The sequence below is a fragment of the Ranitomeya imitator genome, chromosome 1, assembly GCF_032444005.1.
Source record: "Ranitomeya imitator isolate aRanImi1 chromosome 1, aRanImi1.pri, whole genome shotgun sequence".
NCBI lineage: Eukaryota > Metazoa > Chordata > Amphibia > Anura > Dendrobatidae > Ranitomeya > Ranitomeya imitator.
In genome coordinates, this window is record NC_091282.1 from 1103164299 (window position 1) to 1103185578 (window position 21280).

Sequence of the window (21280 nt, forward strand, 5' to 3'; positions counted from 1 at the left end):
GTCTGGCCAGGTCTCCAAACTTCAATATGCAGGTACAATTCAGTCTAATCACGGAATTATGACTTGAAATAACACCACCATTGGGATCTAAAAGGCTCTTCACACAGGCTGGACTTGCAGCCACAAGAAGGATACTATAATGAGGTCATGTATCCAGTTTCTCTTAAGACAGAAGAAACATTAACTGCTTGGACACCCAGGCTTAACCTGCATGTCGGTACATATATTCAATATAACCAACAAAACAAATTTAGACAAGTACAAGAATTGTCAAATACATTGTGTTTATTCATAAACAGATCACACAAGCGTCCATCACAGTAAGAGTAAAATGTACTTTTTCATTAAGAACATTTAATTTTACATTTTTTTGTTGAAGCTAAATCTGCATATTTTGCAGCTTACATTGAATATGCTACAGATTAAAAATCTCATGCGCAATATTAACTTGTACAAAACAGTGGATTTCAGTAAAAAACAAAACCTGTTGCATTTTCCTACATGGGAATGAGCCCTGAATAGGAAAATTATATTATTAAAGCATTTAAGAGTAAGTAAGGCAATGTTTGTACACGACAGATTTGCTGCAGGTACTAGAAAATCCCAAAAAGGCAGTGCTACCACAGAGACTTCACATAAATTAGAGTTACAATTATACAGCTCACACAAATTCTGCCATGGATTCTTTAAGCATAAAATATCTTTCATGTGAAAGCACCAATATTTTTCCAAATAAAAATCATCTGATATATGAAGCATGTTAGATATGAGACGGTGCTACCAAGACCTGCATGAAGTAGCCTGTCCTGAATATTTTTGGGGGATTACCCTTTATATTGGGGAAAGTAAACATTGTTCATATTTCAAGTATAAACAGTAGATTTTTGAGTGCTGAGCTCTTATCTGTGATAACAAGGTAAGAATTGTACATCGGCGCAGGTATCTGGTACATTTCTACTTCACACACAATAATAAAAACATGTACATCACATCTTCTATTCATTTCAATAACAAATTTATACTGGTTTGCGCAGTAGCCGTAGTGTGTGATAATTCCCTGATACGACAACACAGTGGCGATTTTATTTTTCTACAAAACACATGCAAGATGCATTTCATTAAAAAAAAAAAAACAACAAACATTTTATTTGTATAGTCTGAACACATGCATGTGTAACAAAAGGCACCAAACACAACATAGACAATTAATTTCACAATATGATTTCCTTATAAATAAACATAAAACCTGATGATGGTCGCCGTTCGGCTGTATCCGCGCTAGCATCCATCTGTTGGAGTGTGACGCTGCCATGTATGGAATACAGACGTTACCTCCGGGGGTGACAGCAGGCCCAGAATAGCACATTCTTCTCGCCTTATGGAAAGTTCAGGGCCTTTGTGAGCATTGACACCACACAGGGGATCTGTTTCTTTGCATGAAAATCTATTTGATTTGAGCAGGATTCAAACTCCCGCGCCACCATATGATTTACACACGTGAGGATCTGCACAAGTTCAAGGGTTTTACCATGTAACTTAAGCATTTCACATAGGGACTGAATGAACCAGGAGCCATTCACTGTATTTCTCCAGGAATAATAACCTAGGAAAGAAAGAAATATGATGATACATCGATGTGGCATGCGTATCTTTCACAAAATAGTGATACTATGCACCAGGGCAGAGGAGTCGGAGTGGTTGGATTGAAAGTTTTGAAAAGTAGAATTTAGACAAGTTTTAGAAAAAAAAGTTAATCTGTTTTATCAATCTAAGGCTCCCATACATAAATTGAAAAAAATAATAAAAAAGTGATGTTTTCCTTTTACTTCAGCAAATTTTTTATCGGTTATTGGCCATTTATGATATAGCTGGAGTCAGATCCTTACCAACTCCACATCCCTGCCATGCACATAGGTTGTAGTTATGCTTGAGCTACATTACCAATAAAAATCCAAAGCAATATTAGTAGTACACAAGAGTACATGCAGTGCATACTTGGGCCCCCACTAGGAAGCATTTCCCCCATTTCAATGAAGAGGTGACTTTCCTGTACTCCACTATATCAGACATCCATAAACCATGAATAGAGAGGTGGTACATATGGGCGATTACTACTTCATACTGTTGGGGAACACAACAGGAATATTAGCAAATACCTCCAATTAGAAATGTAGTATAGTTCTTCTGAGTCGCTATGTCTCTTATCCCATGTGCAGGCATTGTAATGGTTTAGGTACACAAGGTTACAACCATACATATAGTGACAGCTAGGCCACGTTCATATGTTCAGTATCTGATCAGTATTTTACATCAGTATCTGTAAGCCGAAACCAGGAGTGGGTGATAAATACAGAAGTGGTGCATATGTTTCTATTATACTTTTCCTGATTAGTTGTGAGTCGTCATATCCATGGATACCTAAGCTACTGCAATGCCCTGCACATGGGCAAGCGACACAGCGAATCAGAAGAACAACACTACATTTCTATTTGGAGGTATTTGCTAATATTATTACACCTACAACATATAGGGATAGGATCTTGGAGATGGGAATACCCCTTTATGGCTAGGATCACACAACCATATTTTTTCTCATCCTAGAGATTCAGGATGATTATGTAATCACACTTTGATCAGAGTATGATCATTGTGTGATCCAATTCTCTCAGATGGAAAAAAAATAAATCTCCAACTTCTCTCCAATCTGTCAGTCTGATGACATCTGAGTTAAGTCCAAATTTCACAGTATAGTCATATTTTTTTTTGACGAACCCATTGACTTGAACGGGAGAGTGCGATTTACGGATCCAAATCGTGCATACTGCCTACAATTTTTGGACATGGGCATAGCCTCAAGGAATAGCATTGGTTCGCACATGGACCGAAAATACAATATCTGCACAAGCTGTTAAAGTAGTTGTCCAGTCTAAAATGGTAAGTCTTTCCAATTACCCCCAGCGCACGCACTGTGTGCTGCGAGGATTGCTGGTTTCTGATCCGGGAACGGCGGTGATGTATGCGATACTCCTGGACAGTAACATTCTAGTGGGCATGGCCTTGCTCCATACAAGTGTATTAAGCGATGCTACACCAACTAGACGGCCGCGCCATCGCTTCATACACTTGTATGGAGCAAGGCTGTGCCCACTAGATGGCTTCTGCCCCGGGGTATGATTATTGCATACATCACTGACATTTCCAGGTCAGAAACTGGCGAGTCCTCTGGGGACAGGCGCTGGGGGAAATCACACAGAGTGACTGCAGACTTTTCATTTTAGACAGGACAATCCCTTTAATGTCAAAGCTTTTATTTTTCCATCAACGTAGCTGAATAAGAGATTATGTTTTGCAATATATTTTGGACTAAATAGTGACAATTTCTGTAGTGTGTGCACACAACGTCTTTTTCAGGTGGGTGAACCTAATGAATATTTCAGAGAGATGATGCTTCAGGAAATGCCAGGGTCTTCCTTTTCCTGTCTAAAACATACATCTAGGTTTTATAGGGTTGTTTGTTTTTTTAATTTCCCAAAAATGTTGGCTAAATGCTCTGAAATACGTATACAGAGGTGTCCTCGGGGTATCTGTTGAGCTTTCCCACGATGTATTGTAAAGCACAAGGACTCTTCATACATTCTTTGCACACAGAAATGCATGTTTATTCTTTTGAGCATTTTCAGGTGGTTTTGGGAGTGGACTTGCCAAACACCAGGGTCACATGAGTGTATAACTATGTGTTTCACCGGATTGCACTCGGCCCAGTGATATTTTATGGGGCAGTGCAGATCAGCAATTGTTTTCTGATGCAGATGCAAGACCCGGCTCACTCGCACCCATACAAGTCTATGGGTGCGTGTGAAACATCGAACTGCACTTATATCACCCGTTTGTAGTGTGATATACACAGAGTCAGGAAATGGAGGAATGCTGCGTTTCCCTGATGCGAGAGCATTGGAGCACAGAGCACTGACAGTGTCATTAGCATATCACATCAGATGTTATACCCTAGTGCGATGCCAGCCTTAATAAGATACCATAATTGTTTTTTTCTAAAAAAAAAAAAGAAGCAAAACAAAAAAAAAAAAAAAAAAAAAAAAACCAACCCCAAAGTGCAGTAGTTGAGTTGCAGGCAGCAGGAGAATCTGAGCTGTGTGTTGGGTAGAGGTAGGGCGGTATGTGGACACAGCATGTGAGGAGCTTGGTGTAAATGGCATTTGTATTCTCTGACTTATTTTATATACAGAGTGTGTTGTAAATTTAAATGTTTAGAGAGCAAATAACAGACTAATAAAGTCCGGCTCCACAACCATACTCAGGCTGTACTGATCAAGCTGAAGCACCAGCTCTGACATTATGGTGGCCACTGGCATACGAGCATAGAATTCGGACTTTCATACATTGTGCCAAAGCTATAGCAACTGATTAACACCTTCCTGACACAGGACTGTTACGCGCTATATCAGGGTGCAGCATATGGAGCTTTACACAACAGGACATGCCTCTATCCAACACCAGCAGCAAGTGTCAAGGTCTAGTCGGTGACCCTTTTTGACACCTCAGATACCCCTGCAATGTAATAATGGGGGATGACAGGTTGCCATGGCAGCCGGGCTCTGCACCCTCCTGGTACTCTATTGAAGCCCAGTGACTGGATGGTAATAACTAGGGATGAGTGAATACCTTCGGAGAATTCCTTTTCCGCATAGCTGCAGAGGGAACCCGGATACCTGGAGCGCCCCCGATAATCAGGTGTCTGGCTCTGCAGCTGCATGTGTCACGGCTGTGTGACAGTCACAACACACAGGCTGTCCTCCATACATGTGACTGTCACACAGCAGCGACACATGCAGCAATGGAGCCGGACACCTGATTATCAGGAGCGCTCCAGGTATCCGGGTTCCCGCTGCAGCTATTCGGTAAAGCACTATAGCTATTCAGATAAGGAAGGAGCCGAAGATATTCACTCATCCCTAGTGACGACCCAAATCTTACATCTGTATGAACCTGAAAAATCTAATTGTCCGGACATTTTTTACTGTACAGTGAATATGAATGCAAAAATGAACAGCTATTCTGGCATTACTTTTCTTTCCCTCTTACCACATGGGATAAATGACATGTTACTTTTTTAGCATTAGTTGTTACACCAGAAACTTATGATCCATGGGTCACTTCAACATTTCAGTGCAAAGTATTGCAGGAAGGTACGGACTGTCAGCGTTTCACAGGCAATGCGCCTATTACAACCGCCCACTTTATCCCACCAATGTATGTTATTCGGGTAAATGTAGCCCTGTTAATGTGCTAAAAATAATTGTTATCGCTAATCATCTACAACAAGAATGTGCATCATCATCATACTTCTACTGGGTTTTCTTGCAAAAAAAAGGGTTTAACTACACCGAATGGGACTAATCGTAGCACAGATACGCAGCACATAAACTGCACTTCCACAGCAAGTTTCTGCCTTGGATATCTGCTGCAGAACATCTTAGAGCTTTCTTCTCATTGATTTTTGCTAGGCCAAATAGAAAAATGTCAGCCATGATATATAACTGATTAAATACCTGGGACTGTGGAATAGGCATAAAGAAAATCCGCCTCAACTGGGATTCTATAGGTTTCTTCAGAGTCAGAGGGACCACCATCTGTTTCAACTCCTGGGTCGAGGTCAGTACCTCTGCACGCCTTGAGAGAAACAAAAAAATATTTAGAATTGAGAGTCCTCAGTGGTTGATACCTTTTAATGGCTAACTGAAAAGATGGTAACAAATTGCAAGCTCTCGAGACTACACAGGTCTCTTCATCAGGCAAAGACTAAAACAAATTCTGAAGAATCACATATTTATGTACAACATAGCACAGAGAAAATAAAAAAAGAAAAAGAAAAAAAAAAAGGGGAAAAACCCATGGATAACCATGGACTTGAGAGAAACAGAAATATGTCAATAATTTAGCAAAAAGCCATGAGGCAGACATTATATTGTGGTGTATTAAATATACCTTAAAGGATTGTCCATTACTGAGACTAAACGCCACATTCCCCAATGTAAAATAAAAACGCCCTATCCTCCCCTCCCATACCGGCATGACGTTGCTATGCCTTATGAGCCCTGCAGTGGCTGTCGTGCTTTCACTTCTATCGGACGAACCTTGGATATCCAGGGGAGGTGTGAGCATTGCAGCCCATTAACAACCCTTGACTTATTATGTCACGCAAGCCTGGGAGACCCAGTGCCGACATCACTGGGAGGGCACCGCTACAGGAACAGAGTATAAGGAGGTTTTATTTCACAATGGGAATGTATTTAAGACGTAGTAGGGGACAACCCGTTTAAGAATGTATAGTATGAAGTTTGCGCTAAGTTCACCTATATGAAGCCATAAATAGTTAAAATACTGGGAAATGTCATAAACAAGGTTCCCCATACAGGACTGTGATTAACAAGATGTGTTTACCTTAATATCAAAGAAAAGGAAATCTGTGTCCAGTGCTAACATGCGGAAAGGTCCTTCACTCATGTGCTGAAAGGTTGGTATCTGAAGCCTTCTCTGAATCTCTGTTCCGAAAATATCCAATATGTTGCAGAGCAAATAGTAGTATAGGAGACGCTGTCCCGGCCGGTGACTAGCGTGCTCCCCCAGAGCTTGGTAACTGCCGTGCACAGGCAGTGGCAGCCGCGTGTATAGAGCTGAAGGCGACAAGGTGCAGGACCTTGTGTGACGTCACAGTCACGTGATGTGTACACGTGACCAGCTGCAAAGCTGTCCTGTGTGCTATTTGTAGCCCCGTAGCTTTGCAGCTGGTCACGTGTACACATCACGTGACTGTGACGTCACACAAGGTCCTGCACCTTGTCGGCTTCAGCTCTATACACGCGGCCACCACTGCCTGTGCACGGCAGTTACCAAGCTCTGGGGGAGCACGCTAGTCACCGGCCGGGACAGCGTCTCCTATACTACTATTTGCTCTGCAACATATTGGATATTTTCGGAACAGAGATTCAGAGAAGGCTTCAGATACCAACCTTTCAGCACATGAGTGAAGGACCTTTCCGCATGTTAGCACTGGACACAGATTTCCTTTTCTTTGATATTAAGGTAAACACATCTTGTTAATCACAGTCCTGTATGGGGAACCTTGTTTATGACATTTCCCAGTATTTTAACTATTTATGGCTTCATATAGGTGAACTTAGCGCAAATATCACATATAGTTTTCTTTGATTAACCAATTCTGGGACGATTGGGAGTGATTTTGTCCATATATTTGCTGCTTATTCACCTGGAGCAACTAAGCAGCGCCGTATGGTTCATTTTTAAACATATAGTATGAAGTTACCTGGATGAAGAATAATTTCGGTTTGCCCACCAAGGTCTTGCATCGGTCACCACGGAAAAGACTGGTCAGATTCTTGATAGGCAGACAATCGTCCACTCCATACAGCTTACCATCCTCTCCGTGACTCAATAGTGCGCACACAAATGAACTTCTGTTGCTGTGGTCCTCCTCCGATACTGCACACAATAAAAAAGAAACAATTACATAATTGCCAGTGGAGAGTTGGCCACAATTCTCATACAAATAGCCTCTTTCACACTTCCGTCTTTTTCATCCCGTCAAAATCCATCGAGTTTTGAAAAAACAGGATCCTGTACATTTTTTTTGCAGGATCCTGTTTTTTCCCATAGACTTGTATTAGCGACGAATTGTGTTTCATCCGTCGTGCACTGGATCCGTCGGAAAATATATCGGTCCGTTGGGCGGAGAAAACGTTCAGAGGAATGTTTTTTCTGCACGTCGGAAAATCGCTTAGCGACGGGTCCTGCGCTGCCCGTCGCTGGCTTCAACGGAAGGGTATGGACGCAGGATCTGTCGCTGACCGTCACACACTGGAATCCAGCGTCGTATCCCGTTTTTTCACTCTGAGCATGCCCGGAAGGATTTTCAAGTCAGGGAAAAATCAATCTCTCTCTCGTGCGCTCTCTATAAGGGTGATACCATTTTACTTTTTAAGTGAAAAACATCTTTAAGGCGTTAATAGAACCTAAGCTAAACATATGCACTGCAAAAACTCCCAACTTTTTGTTGAATCTTTCAAGAGGGCACATTCATCTAGTGTGTGTCACAAGAGTGCTGTGGACTGGGCCAGGATGTATTGGCAAATGTTTTTTGGCTACTGATAAGGAAAGTATATAGTCATCTGAGCCTTCCTTTGCAGAACTAAAGCAAAACACCCTATAAACCTATATACTATGTAGTAATGGTTTTTATGGGTGGTCTATGCCATTAACCCCCTCACCCTCTGAATAAATTAAGTACGTGGGGTGGGAAGAATTCGGAAATTTGATATTTTTTATTTATATATTATCTTGCCATTATCTTTTCATAAATATAAAATCATGAATGATCTCCCGTGAACGCCAGCTAAACACTGGCACTGGATAATGACAGGCACAGGGGTCTTCAGCAGACCCTCAACTGTCATGACAACCCATCGGCACATCACAATCATGTCACGAGTGCACCACTGGGCACTTTGAATGACGCCCTCCCCGACGTGTGTTAAATGCTCTGTCGGGGATTTTCAGCGGGATTTAACTGGTTAACAGCTATACGCAGTACTCCTCTCCAGAGGCGCATAATGACTGATTAAATCAGCTGTCATGCGCGAGCCCGCATCAAGATCAGGTTAGCTGGCATAAGAAGTACCAGTACGTCACATGTCTATAAGGGGTTGAAGCACCACTCCAGTGTTTTTTCCTTTTTTATTTCACCCATAAAATGATATCAGCAATGTATGTTCCTTGCCTGTGGTCAAATTTTTACCAGCTGCCGTCTTCTGCGGTTCTCAGCGCTGCTCCAGTCCTCCTTCAGGTTGTTATGACTTGCTGGGTTGCCCCAAAGTTAACTGGGTGGACTGAAAGTTATTTCTCAATGCAAGTTAATGAGCGCAAGAAGGAGGCTCTCATAGACCTACAATGACAACTTGTGACTGTTATCTCGGTCTTTCAGTCAGTCAGGAGCTGTGGTCACAAGATGGTAGAAGAGCGGCGTTGGGAAGAGGACAGCGGCTGGTATGTATTTTACTAGAGGCAGGGAACAGACATTAATGATATCAATCTGAGGGTGAAAAAAAATAATAAAAAACAAACAAACACTGGAGTGGAGCTTTAAATGAAAGTGTCCTTCATTTCAGTCTTCAATCAGATGTGTACGTTAGAAAATATTCCTGAAGTAAACCCAAACAAATTTTCAGGCATGTCACTTTTGAAAGACTGAATAGAAAAAAAATAGCAAAATCCATGTAATTGAAAAATAATTATGAAAACAAGGCCTCTGAAGAATAACTTGCTAATTTTCTATTCATATACATTTTTCAGTTGTAATCATATAATATGATGCCATGACTGCTTACATTATATTGAAGCACTTATATGAAGATTTATCTGTATTCACACTACATATTACCAGGCAGTTTTATACTGAAAATGAAAGAAGATTGCGCAATGAAGAACACATGACTAATTGACAGGTCACTGCATAGTAATAGTAATAACATTAAAAAAAAAAAAATTGCCCATGACTTGCCTTTTTTAAGTCGCCCATAAATATCAGCACAATTTTGATCATTGAAAATATTGACCTTGTAGCCTAAGGATTTGAAAGTACTTTGCAGTCTTTGTGCATCCAGATCAGTACCATTCCTCATTCCCATTCCTAAACAAAAAAAAAAAAAAAAAAAAAAAAAATTATATATTGAGAAAAAAAAAAGTCCTAGAAGAGTGGGATAAATAATATTATTAATATACACTTGTTGCAAAACGTTTTGAGACAGACACAAATTTTGGTTTCCACAAAGTTTGCAAACTAGCAATTCGTATTAACTCCACATTGTTATGAAGAATGATCAGATTAATTGCAAAGGCTAGGTGGAGGGGGGGGAGTTCGCCAACCATAAAAGAGGCAATTGAGAAATTTAATATACATTGCCAATATGAATTGGAGTAGGCTCATTCCAAAAAGAGAATTCAGGGTATATGGGATCCATGGTTGGATAGCCAGAGGTCAGCCCCTTTTCACTGAAGATGTAAAACCTTATTTGGCCCTATGAAACTTACATTATTGGGATTATGTCATCACGCTTTAATCCAAGAGTTCCCGTGATGTCATTGTGGGATGGTCAAGAAGTCATATTTTATACGTAGAATGTGTACCAGTATCTATTGTACTTTGGTATTGTATGTGTTTATGGGTTTTGCTTGACCCTTTTTGTGTTCAAAAATTTTCTGAAAATGTAATAAAAAATTAATGGTTTAAAAAAAAAAAAAAAAAAGATTGCAAAGTCATTCCTTCCCACAGAAATTAACTTACGGCAATTGCAAAACCCCATTTGCACTGAATGTAAACCCCGTCGCAAAAAATAAATCCTGGATAACCCCTTTAACGAGGACAAAGCAGCTGATATCCTGTCATGGTGATTGAATTAGAAGAGCAAAATGCTGGCTTTAACCCCGGAGCTTTTTTCAGTTTTGCGTTTTCGTTTTTCACTCCTCTCCTTCCCAGAGCCATAACTTTTTTTATTTTTCTGTCAATATGGCCATGTGAGGGCTTATTTTTTTGAGGGACAAGTTGTACTTTTGAACGACACCATTGGTTTTACCATGTCATGTACTAGAAAACAGGAAAAAAATTCCAAGTGCGGTGAAACTGCAAAAAACTGCAATCCCACACTTGTTTTTTGTTTGGCTTTTTTACCATGCTCACTAAATGCTAAAACTGACCTGCCATTATGATTCTCCAGGTCATTCTGAGTTCATAGACACCAAACATGTCTAGGTTCTTTTTTTATCTAAGTGGTAAAGAAAAAATCCAAACTTTGCTAAAAAAAAAAAAAAAAAAAAAAAAAGCGCCATGTAGCGTCTTTTTCGTGATCTGAGGTTGGGTGAGGGCTTGTTTTTTGCGTGCCAAGCTGACGTTTTTAATGATTTTGGTGCAGATACCATCTTTTGATCGCCCGTTATTGCATTTTAATGCATTGTCGCGGCGACCAAAAAACGTAATTCTGACATTTTGATTTTTTCACGCTATGCCGTTTAGCGATCAGCTTAATCCTTTTTTTTATTGATAGATCGGGCGATTCTGAATGCGGCGATACCAAATATGTGTAGGTTTAATTTATTTTTATTTATTTTGAATGGGGCGAAAAGGGGGTGATTTTTTTTATTTTTTATTTCTCATATGTTTTTTTTTTTTTCAAACTTTTGCCATGCTTCAATAGCCTCCATGGGAGGCTAGAAGCTGGCATAGCCTGATCGGCTCTGCTACATAGGAGCGATGCTCAGATCGCTCCTATGTAGCTGAATTACAGCATTGCTATGAGCGCCGACCACAGGGTGGCGCTCACAGTAATCTGGAATCAACAACTATAGAGGTCTTCAAGAGACCTCTGGTTGTCATGCCGACGCATCACTGACCCCCGATCACGTGACGGGGGTCAGTGGTGCGCGCATTTCCGGCCCGATGGCCGGAAGCGCTTGTTATATGCCGCTGTCAGAGTTTGACAGCGGCATTGAACTAGTTAATAGGCGCGGGCGGATCACGATTCCACCCACGCCTATTGCGGACGCATGTCAGCTGTTTTGAATGTCTGATGACAGAAAGGGGTTAAAAAGGGGGCAGATGGTTGAAATAATTGTTTTTTGTTAACATGGACATGTCAAAGGAAAAACATGTGGAGCCATCATTGCTTGGCATCAAGAGAGATTTACAGGCAAGGACATTTTATCCAAGTCAGTGGACTCACTCATAATTTTGCATAATAACACTGCGATTAATAAAGAATGGTATTTAATCATCCTACACAAGCAACTTCTCCCAACAATTTGTAGGAGAAATTTGGTGATTAAGTGGCTTGGTGAACAAAACATTGACATTTTGGGTCATGGCCAGGAAACATTCCATAAATCAAATCTCACGGAGAACCTGAGGTCAATCCTCAAAAGCAGGTGGTCAAACAAAAACACAGAAATTGTGATGAACTCAAGCAATGATTAGGCAAGAATGAGTGGTCATTATTTGGCTCAGAAGCTCATATCCAAGGTGTAGTGGAGAGGTCTGGAAAAATAAGGGACAGCACTATGAATATTGAGTCTTGATGTTTTTGTCAATAAAAAATTTAATAAAACTTCTGAAATGTTATGTTATCATTTTACTTCCATAACCATACAAACATCTGACAAAAGATCTAAATCAGACAAAGGCCGCAAACCTTTGGCCAAGACTAACTATATACGTTACATATATGATGGAGACAAACAGTAGTGAGCAAAAGTTTTAGGCAAGTGAAGAAAAAATGCTAGTAGCAATGCTTTTATAAATAGAACTGCTAATACTTTATTTTTATCAATTGACAAAATGCTAAGAAAATGAACAAAGTTTAAATCTAAATAAATATTTGGGGTCCCCACCCTGTGCTCTCAAAACAGCATTAATTGTTCTTGATAAGTCGGCAGGGAGGTTGCTCCAAATGGACTAATCACAGATCTCCTGTGGATGCCGCTTGAGGAAATATGTTGTTTCATGTAATCCTACACAGACCTGATGTTGAGATCTGGGCTCTGTAGGGGCCATTTCATCACTTCCAGGACTCCTTGCTCTTCTTTACTCTTAATAGTTCATAATGATATTGGCCGGATGTTTGGGGATGTGATCCGGTGCAGAATAAATTTGGAGCCAATCAGTTTCCTCCCTGATGGTACGGAATGATGGCTAAATATCTGCCTCAATTTCTCAGCACTGAGGACACCATTCACCATGGCCAAATGCCCAACTCCATTTGTTTTCTTTCCATACCCGAAGTAGGGTATGTGGCGACAATTCTTCCATGAAGACCACTTGTGACTGTGAACAGTAGAAGGGTGTAGCTGGGTTCCTGTGGTTGTTGCCAGTTCTGAGTTAACGATAGTGCTGGACATCTTTAAATTTCAAAAGGAAGAAAGCATCAGGTGTCTTATCTGCTGTACCAAGTTTCCTTGGCTGACCCCTGCATCTATGGTTCTCAAAGTTGACCACTTCTTGGTGACCTCAATACTCATAAATATAGCCAGATACTTATCCAACATGAAATAACAGAGGCGTCTGATTGGCTCCAAATTTATTCTGCAGCAGGACAACGACACCAAATATACAGCCACTTTCATTAAGAACGATCTTCAGTGTAAAGAAATATCGTAGTTACTCATCGATAGCGGTATTTCTCTGATCCCATGACGGCACCACGGAGAGAGAGGGATCCGCCCTCAGGGACAGGAAACCCACAAGTTAAAAAGGCGGGACCTCTCCTCCACCTCAGTTTGGTTTACAGAGCCCTAACAGGACTTCAGCTGTAATTTAATTGGTTATTTACACGCACAAAAATCAATATATATATATATATATATATATATATATATATATATATATATATATATATATATACACACACACACATTTTTTATTTTTTTTGCGACACCACGTGACTAGAACATTAGTAGTGTGCACACCCATATGTGAAGGGAGGGAATATACGGGTGCCGTCATGGGATCAGAGAAATACAGTTATCGGTGAGTAACTACGATATTCTCTTACCCCCATGACGGCACCACGGAGAGAATTTCAAAGAATGTGTATTTAGGGTGGGATTACTGCCTCCAGAACTCTTCTACCGAAGGTTAAGTCTGAAGAGGAAGATAGGTCAAGTTGGTAATGCTTAAAAAATGTAGAGGGAGAAGACCAAGTGGCTGCTCTACATATCTGGTCAATTGATGCTCCAGCTCGCTCTGCCCAAGAAGTTGCCACCGATCTGGTTGAATGAGCCTTAATTGTGTCTGGAACCGCTTCCTCGGATGAGGTATATGACAGGGTGATGGCATCCCTTACCCATCTCGCCAACGTGGCTTTTGATGCTTTGTGCCCCTTGTATGGCCCCTGAAAACAGACAAACAGAGCCCTCCCTTTCCTACACTCCCTCGTGGCTGATATATAATGGGTCAGACATCTCTTCACAACTAGTGTGTGCAGAGTCCTTTCTTTTTCATTTTTGGGATTTGGGCAAAAGGATGGTAAGGATATTTCTTGGGTTCTATGAAATTTTGACGCCACTTTAGGAAGGTAGGCTGGATCAGTCCTAAGGACTACTCTGTCTTCTAATATCTGGGTTAGAGGTGGGTAAGCTGATAGAGCCTGTAAGTCACTGATCCTGCGAGCTGAGGTCAGTGCTATAAGTAGACAAGTTTTCAGGGAAATTATTTTTAAGGAGGCTTGCGATAAGGGTTCAAAAGGCGCTTTAGTTGGTGCCAAAAGAACTAGGTTCAGATCCCAGGGAGGAGAAGTGTGATTGTGACAGGCCTAGATCTAGTTGAAGCTTTAATAAACCTTTTTATCCAGTGGTTCCCTGCCAGGTCGCGGTTGTAAAGGGCGCCTAATGCTGCGATTTGAACTATTAGAGTGCTTGTTGCCAAGCCTTTCTCTAACCCGTTTTGGAGGAATTCCAGTACTTCCTGAATTGGGATCTCCTCTGATAAGCTGACACCTGAACTAAAGAGGATTTTTTTCCAGACTTTGCCATATGCTCTCGTAGTTACTGGTTTCCTACTGGCCAACAAAGTTGAAACTAGATTTGGAGAAAACCCCCTCCCAGTTAAAAGTTCCCTCTCAAATTCCAGGCTGTCATATGCAAGTTTTTTTTTTATTTGTGGATGATTTACTGGTCCCTGGCGCAGAAGATTTGGGATATCTGGGAGGACCCAAGGCTCTGATATGGACATTAGACACAACCATGGAAACCACGTTCTTTTTGGCCAAAACGGGGCTCATGATCACTTTTGCCCTGTCCTCCCTGATCTTCTATAGAACTAGTGGAACTAAAGCTATCGGAGGAAAGGCATAAGCCAGTTGGAAATTCCAGGGAATTAGAAAGGCGTCCAGGGTCACTGGATTCCCCCGTGGATCTATTGAACAGAATGCCCCGGTTTTGACTGTTCACGAACAGATCTATATCCGGGGCCCGATCTACTATGTGATTGAATATCTCCTGGTTTAATTCCCATTCCCCCTGTTGTTGTGTTCTGCTTAAAAAAATCTGCAGTCTGATTCTCTGTCCCTTTGATGTGAAGGGCTGTCAGGGAGGACAGGTTGGCTTCTACTTGTGACAGAATGGATTTCGTCACTTTCAAAAGAGGTTGTGACCTTGTTCCCCCCTGATGGTTTAAATACGCCACTACCACCCTGTTGTCTGTCAGAACTCTTACATGGTGCGAACGGAGGGAGACTAAAAAGTGGTTGAGGGCATACTTTACTGCCAAAAGTTCTTTCATATTTGAAGTGAGGAATTTTTCTTCACCTGACCATGGACCCTGAGCAATTTGACCGTTTAGGTGGGCTCCCCAACCCCATGGGCTTGCATCCGTGGTCAGGGTTACTGAAACCGGCCAAACCCATGGCACCCCTTTGATGAGATTGGCCGGGTCTTTCCACCAAGCTAGGGAAGCTATTGTTTGTGAAGATATTTTTAATCGCTTCTCTAAATCTTTTTTTAAGCGGATTTCTGCTTCTAATATTTCCCACTGGAGATCTCTGGAGTGACCCTGAGCCCATTGGACCGCTGGAATGCAGGCCGTCATTGATCCTAGTATGGACATTGCTTTCCTCAAAGTGACGACTGGAGAATGTCTTAAATGGTCCACTAGTTGTATCATGTTGGACACTTACTTCTGGAAGACGACATTCTTGTTTTGTTGAGTCTATTATTATCCTTAAGTATTGTTGCATTTGTGTTGGGATAATTCTGGATTGTTCCAGATTGAATAACCACCCTAGATTTGATAGGGCTGCCATTACTTTGTCTAGCTGCTGACTGCAATGGAGAGGAGATCTGCCCATCACTAGGAGGTCGTCCAGGTAAGGGACAATCAATACATCTTGCTCCCTTATGTGGGCCATTACTTCTGCCATTAGTTTTGTAAACACCCTCGGGGCTATGGCAAGGCCGAACGGAAGCGCTCTGTATTGATAGTGTTTCAGCTCCCCTTGTATCATTACTGTCATCCTGAGATATTTTTGGTAATCTGGATGCATCGGCACATTATTATTTTTTATTATTATTATTATTATTATACATTTTTATAGCGCCATTTATTCCATGGCGCTTTACATGTGAATACGGGGCAAATATAGACAAATACATTAAACATGAGCAGATAACAAGGCACACGAGTACATAAGGAGGGAGGACCCTGCCCGCGAGGGCTCACAGTCTGCAGGGGGTGGGTGAGGATACACTAGGAGAGGGAAGAGCTGGCTGTGCGGCTGTTCAGTAGGTTGAGGATCACTGCAGGCTGTAGGCTTGTCGGAAGAGATGAGTCTTCAGGTTCTTTTTGAAGGTTTCTATGGTACATAATGGCACATGATAGTATGCGTCTTAAGTCTAGGACCGTCATAAAACAAGACGGATGAAGGGTTCTGACACATGACTTAATTGTTTCCATCTTGAAACTTTCTGTTACTAGGTATTTGTTTAACCTCTTCAGGTTTATTATTGCTCTGAAAGTCCCGTCTGGCTTCGTCCGAAGAAAAAGAGGAGAGTAAAAACCTGTTGCTTCCTCCTGTTGTGGGACTTCCTGTAGGACCTTCTTTGTTAGGAGACTGTGGACTTCTTTCTGGATGCTCAGCTGTTCGGTCTCGGATTTCCTTTGTGGTGTTACTACAAATCGATGGTGTGGCCTTGTATGAAATTTCAGCTTCAGGCCAGTCTCTATTATATTCAAAGTCCAATTGCTCCCTGATATTTTTTCCCAGGCTTGGAGAAAGTATGTCAGTCTCCCTCCTACCTGGGGCGCACCTTCATTGGGGCTGTTTCTTATTATCTGGCTTATTGAACATGAAGCCTCTCCCTTTAAATTTTTTATCTTCTCATTCATCTTTTTGATTTTTTGGGGGGCGTCTTCGCATAAATTTCTTCCCTCGAAAGGGCCGCCTATAGGATTGGTTGGGAAACCCTGGAAAAGCTTTTTTCTGGTCCACGGCTTTTTTGAGGATATCATCCAGGGTAGGTCCAAATAAAAATTCCCCTTCACATGGTATGGAGCATAGCTTTGCCTTTGTTTGTAAATCACCTGGCCAGCACTTCAGCCATAAGCTCTTCTGGCTGCATCTGAAAATGAAGCTCATCTTGCTGTCAGCCTCACTGAATCTATGGAGGCGTCTGCTAAATATGCCGCAGCTCCCCTCATAACTGACACAGAGTCCAATATAGATTCTCTTGGTGTTTTATTTTTTAATTGGGTCTCCAGGTGATCCAGCCATACCATTAATGCTCTGGCCGTGCACGTGGCAGCTATCCCGGGTTTCAACCCTCCGCTAGCGGCTTCCCAGCATCCTTTCAAGAACACATCAGCTCTCTTATCCATGGGATCTTTGAGGGTTCCCATATCCTCAAAGGGTAGAGCGAATTTCTTAGAAGCTTTCGCAATAGCGACATCTAATTTTGGTGCTTTTTCCCATGAAGAACAGGCTGGGTCATCAAACGGATACTACCTTTTAGGGGTTAACAGGACTTTTTTATCTGGTCTCTTCCACTCTTTCTTTATTAGGGCCTGTATTTTTTCGTTTAGCGGGAACACCCTATGCCTCTTTTGTTCTAGACCACTAAACATAAGGTCTTGTGCGGCTTTTTTTTAGAACGAGTGTCTGTCAGCCCCATGGTTATTCTAACCATTTTAACTAACGCATCTGTTTCTTCAATAGGGAAACGGTTACGGCCGCCTTCTGAGGATGCAGAGGATGATGATGATGATGATGAGGATGAGGAGGAGAAGGACGTAGAGCTATCCGAACTATAATGGATACTATCTTCCTCACTGGAACTGTAATTTGGGGATTTATTTTTGCGTTTCCTCTTACGGCTTTTTACACTTTTTAGCGCATCTTCTACTTGGGTTTTAATTAAGTCTGTGAGCTCAGATGCAAATCTTGGGGTTTCTTCATTTATGGTGTTCTGTATGCATAAGGCTTTTTTGCCCATGTAGCTGGTAAATTTGCCGAGCAGAGTGGGCACACTTTATTTTTGGTTTTCGCCTTGCACTTCTTTCCCAAAGAAATACAATAAACCCCTATTTAGCATATATACATTCACGTAGGTCACTTACCCTCCTAACGTGAGGGAGATACCGCTTCTGGTCTTGGGGATGCCTCCTCCATTTGAACCGCTGTTCTTCTTCCGGATCCACTAGAGCCCCTGCTGCGTTGGGATCCTGAGCTGTGGCGTTGCATAGGTTGATCCTGCTTTGGTCTCCTCTGCGGGTGACGGCCCTCCTGTGGGTCTTTTTCCAGCGGAGTTTGCGGAGTTTCCTCCACCGACTGTTCTCTTCCACTCATGGTGGCACTGTCTGAGCAGCGGTGTCAGATTTTCCCGCCGATTTTATCCTTACTATGCGGCACAAGGCAACTTCCGGTCTACCCAGAGGTACCTTGCGCCGCCCCGGAAATGACCCCCTGCGCCGTAAGTGCCGCCGGACCTCGCACGCGCTCCACTGGCTGCCAGCTCCCAGGAGGGACGGAGGGATCGCTGCAGCCGCCGCTGCTCCACATCTGTGGCTCCTGTTGGTGACCGCCGTCACCTCCTCCCATGGGCTCCAAACCGGCGGTGTCACACCAGCTAGCCGCCGCTACCTATTACCGGCTGTTTGTGGAAGAGAAGAGGCAGGCTTGGTTCCTCTTCACTGCCTCTTCTCCGCACATACCTACAGGGCCCGCTGACCCCGGAAATGTGCCTTAAGGGAGAACATCCACCTGTGACCACGGCTGGGCCCCCACTGCCTGAATTCGGCCCGATGGTACCTGGTGTCCCGCGACGACGTGGTAAGCTGTGGGTTCCCCTTCAGGGACAGGAAACCGAACTGAGGTGGAGGAGAGGTCCCGCCTTTTTAACCTGTGGGTTTCCTGTCCCTGAGGGCGGATCACTCTGTCTCCGTGGTGCCGTCATGGGGGTAAGGCTGGGTTCACACTGCGCTAGTGTGACCCATTCAACGGACTATGTTACACCGCGGCATAACGTGGTCCGTTAACGCCGCCATTACTGTCAATGGCGGACGCATCGCTAATGCACGCCCACAATAAGCGTGCGCTAGCGATGTGCCGTCATTGAGTGACGGATCCGAGACGCGGGCTGCAGCGTTTCCGGGTCCGTCACTGCTAGCGCAGATGGAGCTAGCAGATGCTCCATCTGCGCTAGCGCTGTGCAAGCACCGGCACTTGCGCTAGTGCAGTCCGTTTAACGGATGTGTAGAACGGACTGCACAACGCAAGTGTGAACTTAGCTTAAGAGAAAATAAGGAGTCCTGAAAGTGATAAGGCCAACAAGGAGACCTGAACTCAGCATCATATCTGTCTGGGAATAAATGAAAATACAAAAGGATTTGAGAAAGCAAACCTTACAGAAGATCTGTGGTTAGCTCTGGAACAACCTCCCTGCTGACTTCATGATGCTGTTTTGCAGGCTAAGTGCAGTCACACTAAATTTTGCACTAATTTTGATTTGATTTAGATTTGCCTCTTGTTCACTTTACATTTTGTTAAATTGATAAAAATGAACGAATAACATTTCTATTCTTTAAAGCATTCTTACACTGCGGCATTGTTTACACAGTACTGATAGATGGATATATCTAAATATAGCTAACATACATACACAAAATGAATAAAAAGTGCTACAGATAATGTATAACTATGTTCAAAGAAGAATCCGAATGAAAGTCTACTTTGGTGTTTCCATGAATGGCTGCAGAAACTAGAAACTTTGTCTGGCCACACATTTGTGAAAATAAAAAATTACGAGTCATCTTTCAAACAAATGGCAGAACTTATGGCACAAGGATGGGATCTGTCAGGTTTGCCCTCCGTCAATACCTATGAGATCAGGCTAATAAAGCGGGTGGGTTACTGAGAAACTTTTTTTTTCTAGCTGGGAAGTGGGGTTTGCCATTTGCTGAGGTCTCAAAAGTATAGAAAATGCCATTATTTCCCACGCACGTTGGAAAAGAAGTATATATCTCTAGCCCATTGTCCTGATTACAAAACCAATGGGGAAATAAAATAATTTGCATAATTACATTCACAAAGTGAGGAATAAAAAATTGCATACCAGTCCAGCTCATAACTTGGGGAGACTTCAATATGGTGGCATTACTGCCGAATCTCCACATTTTATCAAAAAACACAAAACATACTGCATCGTGCTTATTGAAAAGATGTCCGCATTTACTATGTAGCATCTAACTTACTTGTGGATGGAAGAAAGTTCTTGTTGTTGATAATTATACACAATCCCATTTCAGGATAGTCCATCTTATATGAGAAATGATGACAAAATTTCGATGCCTGGTCTTTGGTTGCACCACCTTTTAGGTTTAGGCTAAAAAAAGGTAAAAGAATATGCAAATGTGAATCATGTTATATTCTATTTAGAAATACATGGTTGATGAAAAAAAATTCTTCAAGGCCCTGAAAATGTAAGTATTGTTCATAGTCATGATGTTTAAAGGATTCTAACGCTGAATCACCATCAAAACCACAACCAAAATCACCCTTTCCAGCTGCTATCTGCACAGACTAAAAGGGCATTCACCAACGGGAAGACCCCTCTGTGGCCACCATGGGACTGTGCCATGTCACATAAGGCTTTTGCAGTGATATACATTTTTTTCTCATATTATCTTTTTAGAAACACTAAGCAACACAATAAGAATTCCCCCAAGCATTCATTCCCTCCTGACAGCATACATGTGCGAGGTTTACAGAAGATGTACTCTGACAGGTACTGTATATGGAAGTTTTCAATCAGGGGAGCATGATTTGAGGGGACAATGCAAGACAAACCCTAAACCATTGAAAACCCCTAGTCCTGACTTATTTGAATATGCCGAGATGCAAATTGAAAGTCCTTTTTTTTTTTTAAATTATTGAAATGTTATTGTGGCACACAGTGATTATAATTAGTGATGAGCGAATATTCTCGTTACTCGAGATTTCCCGAGCACGCTCGGGGGTCCTCCGAGTATTTTTTAGTGCTCGGAGTTTTAGTTTTTCTTGCCGCAGCTGAATGATTTACATCTGTTAGCCAGCATAAGTACATGTGGAGATTCCTTAGCAACCAGGCAACCCCCACATGTACTTATGCTGGCTAACAAATGTAAAAGTGGACGCCAAAAGTTGTTGTCCAATTTGTCCTGAGTACGCCGGTA

At 42.1% G+C, this 21280-nt stretch overlaps 1 protein-coding gene across 2 annotated transcripts in view; it reads right to left on the reverse strand.

Moving 5' to 3' along the window:
* Positions 1–267: 267 nt before the first annotated feature.
* CASP3 (caspase 3) overlaps positions 268–21280 on the reverse strand; it is a 70438-nt gene continuing 49425 nt past the window's right edge. For both annotated transcript variants that reach the window (XM_069744300.1, XM_069744301.1), the window contains exons 3-7: positions 20321–20451; positions 9593–9721; positions 7343–7518; positions 5568–5688; positions 268–1603 (exon numbers count right to left, since the gene is read on the reverse strand). In XM_069744300.1, coding sequence (XP_069600401.1) covers positions 1377–1603; positions 5568–5688; positions 7343–7518; positions 9593–9721; positions 20321–20451 — 784 coding nt within the window. In that variant the 3' untranslated portion in view covers positions 268–1376. The remainder of the gene's footprint in view (positions 1604–5567; positions 5689–7342; positions 7519–9592; positions 9722–20320; positions 20452–21280) is intronic.